We start from the raw sequence: 12,042 nt of genomic DNA on the forward strand, positions 1-12,042 counted from the left end.
AGACCCCTGCTTTTACCAAAGACCTGGGCTGGAGTCACTGTCCAGAGCTGACCTGAGCACACGGTGGTAGCTTCTTGCTGAGAATACTGTCTTCCGGGGCCTGTGCCCTTGTCTTCAGAGACCCAGGGCCCAGAATTCCCTGAGGCACAGCATGCCCTGTATAGTGGTGGCCTGGGTGTCCCTGTTCCCTGACCAAATGAGAGGCTGGCTGGTCTCTGTCCTGGGTGCTGCCAGGGTTCCCTAGGAACTGAAAGGCAGTCCCTCATGTCTGGAGTGCTGGGGCTTCTGCTCCCTGCCCTGTCCCTTGGACTGTGTGTTAGAGGAGGGATGGGTGGGGCTTCAAGAGCCAACTGGGGATCTGTGGTTTTGTGCACATGTGGCTGTGGAAACCGCTTTGTGGGTATTCCTTTGATGAGTGAAGATGTATGTGGTTGTCTGCATGTGGGCACAGGTGCAGGATGAGGGGGGCCAGGAGTTATGACAAGGAAGCATTCCTATGAAGCTTTTGCATGGTTAAGGGCTCATTGGTTCTTGCTGGGCCTGGTCCAGTGAGCCAGGAGGTGGGGGCCATGGCCCCTCCCCTGGAGAACTTACTGCTTGTCTCACTGGTCACATATGTGTGCACAGAGCAGTTCACACAAGTCACGTGTCCCCATTACCCTCCTTCCCAGAGTGGCCCTGTGTGTGTTCATAGGAGTGTCTTCAAGAATGAGATGCTCAGGGTGTTGATGCGTGCTGTGCAGTGTGTGTGTGTGTGTGTGTGTGTGTGACTTTGCTTCTAAACGACTCAAGAAGTGGTGGGGGAATCTGCCTGTGTGGGTCTCTGGACAGTTCTGTGCGTGGCTCTGCCCGTGTGTAGGTCTCTCCATGTCTGTACTACTCTTGCCTTCCTCCCTCCGTGCCCTGTTGCTGCTTTTGAGGAAGGAGCGGGTGTGTCTGGTTGTGGCCTTGGCACTTTGCAGCCCTCAGTGAGGCTGGCCAAGAGGTTTTGTTGAGTGAGCTATCTCTGACTAATTGGCAATGGCTGGTGTGTAGTGTCTGGAAATGGACTGGGAGGCTGTGTCGTGGCTTATCCAGGAGGCTGTGATAGAGCAGTGGCCTTCAACGGTCTGGGTGGGGTGTGACATCTGGAGTGCCAAGAATTTGCCACAAGGGCCCTGTGAGGTTTCTTGAAAGGCTGGCTGATGGGTCCTGGCCTGTGGACCCTTCCATCAGAGTCTGGGGCTGCGTGTGACAGATCTCCCATCCTGATGCCACCGCTCAGTTTGTAGACAAGTCTCCAGAGGCCTCGGGGCCTGTCTTCATTTGAGTGAATCCAAGAAAACACTAGCCTAATAATGCTGTTAGTGTGCTGCTGAGGGTCTGGGTGTGCACACACACATGCGCAAATATATAGAACATCACATGACAAACACACACTCCATACCCTTCCCCGGGGACTCCATGCCCAAGTTGACTGGTTTTGAACAATCGGAGGCTCACACGTGCCCAGGCCCTTATTGCAAAAACTAAGAGAACCTGATGCACTGCAGAGACACAGCCAGACCCTGCACACATGCACACTCACGGCCTCCAAGCGCCCACGAAGACTGCTCACTTGCTCATCAAGGGGTGCATGGGCTTTGAGGTGAAAGCCTGTGGGCCTGTCCTCGCAGTGATTGCAGCCTGGTCTGGGAGCTGGGTGCAGAACAGGTCAACAAGCCAATACTGGGGCAGCTGGTACGCGGTTGTGATTATTGTTGGGGAGCTGATTTCAGATGGGGTGCCCAGAGAAGGGTGTTCTGTGGAGGTGACATCAAAGTCCAGACGTGGAGCCGAGAAGCAGCCAACTGTGGAAAGAGACCAGCAGTGGGAAGCATTTCATGCTTAGGTCACGGCAGAGCAGAGGTGGTGTGTGTGTGGAAATGGGGGGAAGCCATGACAGCTTTGTGTGCAAATGTTCCGGAGAGTTTGTTGGGCTTTGTGGGCCATACACACTCACTCTGCCTCTGTACCAGAACAGCAGCCATGGACCAGACGCAAACCAAGGAGCTTGACTGTGTTCCAGGGTACTTAAAAATAGGTAACCGGTGGTTGTTGATCCCTGAGTTGAAGCAGGAGGGAGGGCCAGATGCTGCATGGCTCCCTGAGGCCCCCGGAGGGGTTGGGATGGCCTGGGGGCATTGGGGCTGTGCTGCTGGAAGGTGGCTGAGGGGTGCTGGGGGCCATCTGGAGCCTGGTAACCATGGAGACCACCAAGGCTCTCGGTTCCCCCATCTGTGAAATGGGGGTGGGGTCCGGACCTGGTGCAGGCGGGTGCGGCGCAGGGGTAATTAGCTCAATGTCGGTAGCACACTGGGTCTGACCCATGGTGTCTGTGATCAGAACCGGGGCCTCTAGCTAGGTCTGGGCTGGGGCAGGTGTCCTTGAAGATGTTTTCCTGTGGGAGATACAAGTTTGAGATGGGAGGGGAAGCGTGTCCTCAAGGCTGCGTCCGTGGGGCACACATCCATGGAAGGAGAGCGTGTCTGGGGGTCTGGTGGTCTCTGCATGTCCTCAGTGAGCTCCTTGTTCCCCCAGGATCCCCCTTCGCCCGCGCCAGCCTCAAGAGTGGGAAGACAGAGAGTTCGTCATACTTCCGTAGGAAGGAGAAGATGTTCCGGTTCTTCATCCGCCGCATGGTGAAGGCACAGAGCTTCTACTGGGTGGTGCTGTGTGTGGTGGCCCTGAATACGCTGTGCGTGGCCATGGTTCACTACAACCAGCCGCAGCGGCTCACCACGGCGCTGTGTACGTAGCTGCAGCCTGGGCCTCCCCCTCACCTCTTCCCGAACCACCTCTGGTCTGCAGCCTGGAAATCCCGGTTCACAGCCTTTTGCCTTGGAATGCCCTGGGTAGGACCCCTGCACAGACCAAAGTGCCCCCAAGGGCATCTGCTGGGGCCTGAGCTCCCCATCCCAGGTTCCAGGAGGCCTAGCTCATCTGTCAGTGTGGTGGGCAATGGTGAGGGTCCAGGGCACCCTGGGGGGAGGTCGGTGTGATGGGTGGATGGCCCTGTGTCCTCCCTTGGGAGGGCTTCAGACCCATGGAACAGGGCACTTGGCCCCTCATTCCAATCTGGCGTGAGGCTGCGGCTCGCTCCCTGGACTCCTGAGGAGAGAGTCCAGGCTTCTAGGGCTCTTTTGGCTGTTTTCATTTTGCTTTTTGCTTTTTGCATCTGAGTGTGTCTGTGACCAAGGCTGACTTACCTGTGGGCCTACGGACAGACCATGAGTCTGAGTCATGACTACTTGGTCCTGGCTACTGTTCCAAGGAGTAAAGGAGGAAGGCGGCTGGGGTGGTTGAGGCCCTTTGCCCCTCTCCAGGGACCAGGGCTGACCTTCCAGGACCAACCCTTCATACCCTAGGGCTCTGCAGGCCACGGGGAACCTAGTCTCGGTCTGTCGTCTCACCTCACAAGGGCTCTAAAGATGAAGACTCTCTAGTGGTTTCTGTCTTCTGGTTAGAGCCCCCACCTTCTTGCTGCCTGGTATCTAGGGCTGCCTGGTATCTGGGGCTGATCTGGACACAGGGCCTGTTTGGGGCTTCCACAAGGGCCTTGCTCTTGCCACGGGAGCCCTGTATGCCTGAAGCCACCCTGAGGTGGGGTGGCAAGACCATCTTTTTCCCAGAGAAGAACCCTCCTGGATCCCTCCTGGCCCCTGGTGCACCAGCCACATTCCCCTCTTTCAGACCACTGAGCCTGGTCAGTTTTAAGCAGGAGCTTGGACAGTTCTGGAAGGGTTCTTACGAGCTCTAGACTCTGATGGCTCCACAGGCCACTTGAAAATATGGGTGGGGGTGGCTGTTGGGGTGGGACACTAGGCTAATAGTTTCCCAAACTTGTACTGAACCCTCCTGTTGTGTAATGGGGAAGAGCACAGAGGCAGCAGAAGCACAAGGGGCCCCGTGAGCTTCTAGCAGACAATCTGGGCCAGGTCCTCGGGAGTGAAGTTCAGATGCAGTTTGTGAAGGCGCCTGGGCGGCTCAGTCGGTTAAGCGTCGACTCTTGATTTTGGCTCAGGTCATGATCTCACGGTCATGAGACTGAGTCCCAAGTTGGGTGCTGTGCTGCGTGTGGAGCCTGCTTAAGATTCTCTCTCTGTTCCTCTGCCCCTTTCCCTTCCTCTCTCTCTCTCTCTCTCTCGAAAATAAATTAAAAAAAAAAAAAAGAAAAAGAAGCAGTTTGTGTGCATGGAACTGCCCGCTGTGGCCCCTAATTCATGTATCCTGGGGCCTGTAGTTTGGTGTCTTGGGACTTTGCTTGGGACTGAGGTCAGTATTTCCCTTGGTATCACCTCAGGATGAAGTTTCCTCACCCTTGGGGGTTGGGTAGGGACCCAGCGAGATGGGGCTTCCTCTTAACTTGGCCAGCAGTGCAGCTGTTCCCTGGGTCTTCTTGGCCAGGCCTTTCTTTCCCATGGAAGAAGCTGGTGGTGCCTAGTCAGTGTTGTGGGATCTGCCACCCGCGTGGGCAGGAGGCAGCCATCACGGCCTGGTCGCGTATCTGCTGTGCAGGAGCACAGGGCTCAGAGTGTCCAGGTGCTGGTCCAGGCCACAGGCATCCCTGGCCGAGAATCTTCCCCCTTGCTGCTCTGCCTTCTCTGTGGCTCCCTGGGAGTTTCTGAGTCCCTTGGCATTACCTAGGGAAAATGGCTGGCGGGAGCAGTGGGGGTATGCTAGGGTCTGCGCACCTCTGCTCAGTGCCCTGCACTCTGTTCTTGGTGGCTGGGCTGGCGCTGAGGAAGGCTGACCCAGCCAGGTAGGGCAGGTCTTGCAAGAGGCAAAGCAGAGGTAGAGGGGGTCCCCACCAGGACTAGCTCCATTGAAGCTCCCTAGGGGGCTCTGGCCTGAAACGAGCTACCCTGAAGAGTGTGGGTTCTGTGCACCTTGGCCGTCGGTCCACTCAGGAGCCACCCCCGGTGTACCACCAGGACCCCCGAGACTGAGGCTTGAATGGTGAGGAGGGAAGGAAGTCCTGCCATGCTCAACTCTGTAGCTGGCTGTTGGGCTTTGTCATCCTGTGAGCCCCCTGGTCTCACAAGACCCTCTTGACCTCCCTCTCCAATGTCCCTCTGTTGTCCCAGCACACTGTCCTCTTATTACGACATAGAACACTGTTCAAATTCTCTGCCTCTGCTCCCCTTTGTGGTGTGAACTCCTGGAGAGAGGGGTCAACTCTGTCTCCTCTGCAAGCTCAAAGCAGCACCAGTGCCTGTTAGTTGAATGAATGATTCTGGAGTGAACGGCTGAACACCCTTTCTTGGCCTCAGAGGGGAGGCTGAGCATATGAAGTCGGTGGGTCTGCTCCTCAGGCGAGCGAAAGGGCAGGCAGGACGTTGGGGGTTTCTGTGCCCAGCTGCTCCCTTTCTCTGAAAAAGCCTCGCCATTGTCAGGTTCCGTGCTAGTTCCTTGAAGTGCCCTCACTTGGGTCTGCTGGGAGCAAGATCAGTGCCTGGGCAGCTGTAGCTCCAAGGTCTGTCGTGTGGGCAGCTGGAAGTCCCATCTCTGTGGCCTCTTCTTCCAGGCCCTGACCTCTTTTTGTGGGGTGCCCCAAGGGGCAGGGGCAGGTGCCTTTGTGACCTTTGTGGAGGGTCTCTGGGGCTCGGTGGCCTTGGATCTTTGCAGGTTGCTGTGGTATTCCGAGCTGGACTTGGGGGCAGGGTAGCTCCCTACCGCCCCTCACACCTGCAGCTCTGCACAGCCAGGACCAGGCGTCAGTCATTCAGGCCTGGCTGAGGTGGGTTCTTCTGCTTAGGTCAGCGGGCATCCACACCTGTGACACTGGCTTCTTGGCTTCTCCAGGGGGTCAGCTTTGCCTTCTCATTACTCATCCCGTGCCTGGCTGGGGTGCCTTGGGGATTTTTTGGCTGGCTTCAGAGGCCACGCTTCTTGTGGTGAGTTGCTTACAGGAGCCGATGACCCATGTACTCAAGCCATGGAAGGTGGTTCCCTACCTGAAACCTCGGGCCACGCGGGCCATGTGGGCCATTGCGTATCTCTTTGCGGGCAATGGGGCCAGTATCTCTGCTCCTCCAGAGTCTGGGCTGTTGCCCATCTGGCCCTGACTGAGGCGTCTGGGGCTGTATAGTGTAGCACTTGGCAGAGAGCTGTGGAGGAGAGCAGATGCCAGTGCCCATAGGCAGGAGGTGTGTGGTCCCGTCTTCCGTTGTGTTTTATCAAGAGCTGCTTGAGGTCCAGTCTCCCAACCAGTCTGGATGCCAGAGGCCCCAGGAATGCTGGGCTGGTCACTCTCCAGTGACTGCACTTGGGGAGGAAGATCAAAGACAGTGATCTCGTTCTGCCATCTGGAATTACTGGTTTGGCCAGTGGCAGAGCCTGGCTGGGCTGCGTCTCTTGTCTGTGGCCTTGTGGAGCTTCCTGACTGCCTGTTGTTCATTGCTCTGACACTGCCTGTTGCTCAGGCTGGGTTAGGAGTTGTGTCTTGTCTGTGTGCCTGGGGTTCTCAGCATGGCCCTCATTGCCAGTGTGGCCCTTAAAGGTCAGCAGAGCTGGTGGCGGGACTCCTGGGCCGGGGCAGGCCCTGCTTGCTGCTGCTGCGGTGGGGCCCAGCCTGAAGGAAGGTGTGCCACCCATGGGAGCCTCTGCGGGCCTCAGAGACTGAGGGGGTGACATCCTCCAGGCCCCCAGCAAGCGTTGGCGCCTCCTGGGAGCCTCCTGCTGGCCAGGCCTGGGGATGCTCAGGTGGTAGGTGAGCACATGAACAAAGTTAAAACCAAATAAGATGACGCAGGGACCCTGAGGGAGGTGTCGGGAAAGTCCTTCCGGAAAGACAGGGTGATTCTGATGAGGAGGCTGAGGGGCTCCACTGTGATTAGAACATGGGGTGGGGAGCAAGCCTGAAGGCATCCAGCTTCTGCATGGGGACCCTCTGGGGAGTACTGTGTGGCCCTAGAACTCACTCCTGAGCCCCATCCCAGGATCTCTCCTCTTGTGGAGGCTGTCTTTGTGTGCTATAGACACTGGGCACGCATCCTATTTCAAAGCGAAAGAAGCATCTCTTTGTGCCCCTTCCAATCCCAATCTATTTGTTATTCCTGTCCTGGGCTGAGATTTCTGAGCTCAGGGGCCACAGACCAGGCCTGCAGGGCTCAATCCTGGAAAGGGCCAGAGGTCTTGTCCTCCAGTCTGGGCTGGAGCCAGGTGGGAAGAGGCTGAGAGCTAATCCCCCTCTTCTCCGGCTTCTCCTAGACTTTGCAGAGTTTGTTTTCCTGGGTCTCTTCCTCACAGAGATGTCCCTGAAGATGTATGGCCTGGGGCCCAGAAGCTACTTCCGGTCCTCATTCAACTGCTTCGACTTTGGGGTGAGTAAGATCCTCACCAGAGATGCCGGCTAGGGGTCCAGGAGGGTCTAGCTGTATCCTTGCTTGAGAGTGCACATGGCCCCCTCCCACTAAGCTGTACCCAGTGTGAGCTGGGGTCTGTGCAGCAGGGCCCAGGTGGTTGAGGGTACTGTGACCCTGTGTGGGTCAAAAAGGCTTCCTATAGACGGTGAGGGGCCTTTGACAGAGGGGAGGCCTGTCCTTTTCGGGCCCTGACTTATGGGGGTTCCAGCCACAGTCTATTCCCCACCTGTATGACATCCTGCTTCCCATCCCCGACCCTGTCTGTAGGATCTTAAGATCACTGAAGGTGCTGTGACCCTCTGTGTGCCTGGTACAGCAATCTTTTAAATGTGCTGCTGTCCCATGGAGGGCTCAGTGTCCCCCACAGAGCTCAAGGGGACTGTGATCCTGAGTCTTTACTGTCCTACAGATCTGGCTGTGGGCAGCTTGGGACATGATTCAGGGGAGGACTGACAAGCCATGATGGTCCAGCCCTCCTCGTGGGCCCGGCCTGGGTCCCTTCACCAATCTCTGTAGGTCAGGGAAGTTTCGAAGGCAGGTGTTCCCAAGACTCACTGGGACAGAGCCCAGGAAGTGGCACAGGCCTTCCCAGGCCAGCAGAGCATGTGGACACCTCTCTGGTGCTGAGCCCAGGGAGGCGTTCTGACCCACTAGAGGTTGTCAGTGAGATGTGACAATGCCCTCCCCAAGAGGGGCAGGCTCACTCACACCTCTGCAGAGTTCTCAGGAGCTGGCGGTGGGGGGGGGGGGGGGGGGTGCTAAACGTAGGCAGAAGTAAAACTTCAACTTGAAAATTCAGTGTGACTTTGACTTTTTCTGTCAGTGGAGTGGATGGAACATTGTGTCCACGGCTTTGTTAAACCTTCGCAAGGACTCCCACTTTGTAGATGAGTAACTGGAGAGGTGGTGTGCTTGGCCCAAGGCTGCCCAGCTACTTTGTGGGGGAGGCAGCGTGGACCCAGGAGTTCTGGCCCTGGAGCAGCGGGTTTACACCACGCAAGGCTGCCTGATCTCTGTGGGGAAGGAGGGGTGGTGGCTGCCCAGGGCGTGCTTTGAGACACGGACATCTGCGTTTCTGAGACACACCTTCTTGTCCTTTGCCTTCTTAGTTACAGGGAAAGGCTGTAGTGCATAATAGGCCAGAGGAGATCCAAAGAGCTGAAGAGCTTTCAGAGAACCCTTAAACTTGTCCTTAAACTTGTAAATGTGTTTATGTCTTCTGGTTTGAACTAACTGGATCCCAGGACATGGAATGACTTACACATAGCTAACAGATTATTCCAAAGTTTAGCAGCATATAGCGTGTCTACTGGGTCACAGTTTTCTAGATCAGGCGTCCAGGCCTGGCTGGACTGAATGCCTGTGGCCCAGGGTCTCTCAAGGAGGTCACAGTCCCGCTGACAGCTGGGATGCGGTCATTTCAATGGATGGGGACTGGAGAATTTGCATTTAGGCTCATCACATGGCTGTTGATAGGACAGGACTCGGACAACCGGCCTCCAAGCTCGCTCACATGGTTGGTGGCAGGCCTCAATCTCGGTCTCATGAATGTCTCCCGATGCTGCTTGAGTGTCCTGACGACACGGCAGCTTGTGACCTGACAGAGAGACTGAGAGTACCCAAGACAGAAAACACAGGAACCCAGTCTCAGAGAGATGACCCATCAGTTTTGCCATATTTTATTTGTTAGGAGTGGGTCACTTGGCCCAGCCCACATTTAACAGGGGTGGGGGATGTTACCCAGGGACGTGAAACCCAGGAGGCAAGTGTCACTGGGGGCCATCTGAGAGGCTGCCTGCCACAGTCTACCATCTGGCTCCCAGTGATTCTATCTTTCCTAGTGCAGATACAGTCACCTCCTCCTGCTTCCCCAGCCACATCCCATCATGGCGCCAGCTCAGAGTCTAGGGCCTCATCGCCCAAATCAGGCCAGGGTGGCTCCTCAAGGACAGCTGCTCGGTCCCTCTCCACCCGTGGATCTGGTGAACTAAAGAGACGAGGTATCACCCACATGGTGGTGGGATGGACTTGGGTACCTGCCGTAGACAGTCATGTTCAGAGGGGACAGCAGGGTGCACAGGGAGTCCCTGGCCCATAGCAGTTCTGGAATCCTGCTGGGAAAGTTTGGAGACACCAGGATAAGTTCTTAAGGGCTAGGAAGCCCCTTGGGCTTTTTGTTTTAGCCTCTGTGTCACCTTTCTTGTTCCAGAAAAGATAACATATGTTTTCAGCTAGACAGTTCTCTCAGCCTGCTTCCTACCAGTAGAATTTTGGGAATCCAAAGGCCTATTTTTTGTCTTGTACTGTCTCCGTCTCTTTTAACCCAAGCTGGTGATGTTCCTGCATAACTAAGTCTTCTCAGAGCATCGTGTGTATGTCATGAGTCTTCCTGGAATTCACCCCATTTGACAAAAGCTGTCCCTACGCTAGCGATTGGCCCTTCCCCACTGGGTGCCCGTGCTGAGCGGACTGAGACCGGGGCACATTTGGGCCCTGGAAGGCTTGCTGCTCAGTGGGCTGACGTGCGAGGTTCACCTCTATCTCTGTGGGGCTTCACATGGGACTGAACGGGGCTCTCAGGCTCCCGCAGTGTCACAGTCGTGCCCCTGCCCTGGCTGTTTCTTTGCACTGTGCCGTTTCCTAATGTGGCACTATTTGCTGTCTGGAGAAGGGGAGCATTTCCAAAGCGGGCACGTCCTGGAGGACGGCATTTCCCTCTGCGTCTCTCTCTTCCCACCCTGACATTGCAGCAAGAAGACCCCGGCAGCACCTGCAGATGCCTCGGAGGCCTCCTGGTTCACATGGCTCGCTTTCGTCTTGTCACATAACCGCGGGCGACCTTGTGGCCGAACTTCCTGGCAGTGCACAGCAGGGCTCCCTGTAGTTTCTTGCCAATGTCCTCGCTGTCCCCCAGACACTTATGTGAAGCGTTCACACTCCCTCGCTGTCCAGGACCCGTGGGTAGTGTGTTGAGGGCGCTGTGGGCTCTCGCTGACGTGCTGCTCAGGGCCCATTCTCTGGCTCCAAAACCCCGCCCACATCATAGGGCTTTTGTAGAGTGTGCTCCGCTTCTGTCTCCAAAACACATATTGGTTTTTCTTGGTGTGTAACAAGTAGCCCCAAAGCTTAGTGGCTTAAAACAACAAACACTTGTTATCTCTCATCTTGGTGGGTCGGGAGTCACCGACTCCCGGTGGGTCGGGAATCAGGTGCCACTTGACTGGGGCCCCCCAGCTGTCACTCTGCCACGAGGCTGCAGTCACCACAGGCTCTTTGGAGGCTGGGAGCTCATGCCTAAGCTCTCGCTCATGGCCGCCAGGCCTCAGTTCCTGGTCACGGGGGCCTCTCCTCATGTCTCACAACACGGCAGCTGGCTGCCCGCAGCAGAACTGAGAGCATGGTGAAGGAAGCCAGTCTTTGGAACCGAATCTCAGAGGTGACAGCCCGTCACTTCTGTCACATTCTCTTTGCTCAAAGTGCGTCACTAGGTCCAACCCACCCTTGAGGGGACAAGGATATTCAAGGTTGGGGGAGACACCAAGTAGTGGGGAATCACTGTGGGCCATCTCAGGGCCACCTGCATCAAGAACGAATGGGAACAAATTCTGAGGGTTAAGGGAAGACAGATGTGCTGGAAGACTGGCAATAAGAATGTAGATTTGGGAAACGGTGCTCACCAGCCCCAGACAAACATCTGGAGGCTGCGTGTGTGCTGTGAAAAATTGGTAGAGGTGCTCAGGGTCGCCAGGGACAGGTGGTGGCAAGCTGGTCCCACTGTAGTGCTGCCAGCGCCACAGCAGGCCTGTAGGCGTCGGGCTCCCTGGATGTTCTCTGACCCATGCGTTTGTGTTCGACGTGAGAGAGATGCAGAGGACGGCTGTGCGTTTGGGATGGCCCACAGCTTGTGCGCCTGCCAGCACAGACGTGCGGGTTAGTGGACCGCGTTAAACTGTACAGGAGTCTCCAGTCGTGCCTCGGGGCCCCGGTCCTGGCACGGTCACCAGGTTCTCGGTGCCTGGGAGAACGTGGACGTTAGGCTGATCCGATGCGGAGTTGGTCAGGAAACCAGTCGGCCTGCCCTCCCTCTACACCCTGTGTCCCCCTGGTATGCGCGGGGTGGGCATGTTGGGGCGCAGGTGAGCACCGGGACTGGTGGGCGCAGGAGCTCAGTGTGAGGCGTGTATCTTGTGCTGCGGATGCTGGGAGTGATCCCGCCGCACACACGCGGAGACGCTTGCCCGCACAGGCCCGTGCGTGACACTCGCGTGCGTGTGCCTGAGGCCGACCCCGTCTGCACCACAGGTCATTGTGGGGAGCATCTTTGAAGTGGTCTGGGCCGCCATCAAGCCGGGAACCTCCTTCGGGATCAGCGTGCTGCGGGCACTCCGGTTGCTGCGGATCTTCAAAGTCACAAAGTATGTCACCTGTGTGCCCCTGGGTGGAGGTGGGGACGGGGAATGCAGGTCACGTGTGAGACTGGTCGACACAGCATGCTTGTTCCTAGGAATTCATGGTGTTGGCTTTGAACTCAGCCGCCCGGAACCTCTTTTTGTGCTTATAATAATGGTTTAAATACAAAAGATGGGTATAAAACACCTGCCCAGCATGGCTGTGTGTTGGCCCTGGGGGCCTGTCTGTCCTCAGGGTTGTTCCTGAC

The 12,042-nt window shown here is 56.6% G+C and overlaps 1 protein-coding gene across 5 annotated transcripts in view; it reads left to right on the forward strand.

The window, feature by feature from the left end:
* Positions 1-12,042, forward strand: part of CACNA1B (calcium voltage-gated channel subunit alpha1 B) — a 190,721-nt gene that overhangs the window by 61,645 nt on the left and 117,034 nt on the right. For all 5 annotated transcript variants that reach the window (XM_060608057.3, XM_060608055.3, XM_060608054.3 and 2 more), the window contains 3 exons: positions 2,560-2,769; positions 7,231-7,343; positions 11,688-11,800. In XM_060608057.3, coding sequence (XP_060464040.3) covers positions 2,560-2,769; positions 7,231-7,343; positions 11,688-11,800 — 436 coding nt within the window. The remainder of the gene's footprint in view (positions 1-2,559; positions 2,770-7,230; positions 7,344-11,687; positions 11,801-12,042) is intronic.

The sequence above is a fragment of the Panthera onca genome, chromosome D4 (assembly GCF_046562875.1).
Source record: "Panthera onca isolate mPanOnc1 chromosome D4, mPanOnc1 haplotype 2, whole genome shotgun sequence".
In the NCBI taxonomy this organism is placed as follows: Eukaryota; Metazoa; Chordata; class Mammalia; order Carnivora; family Felidae; genus Panthera; species Panthera onca.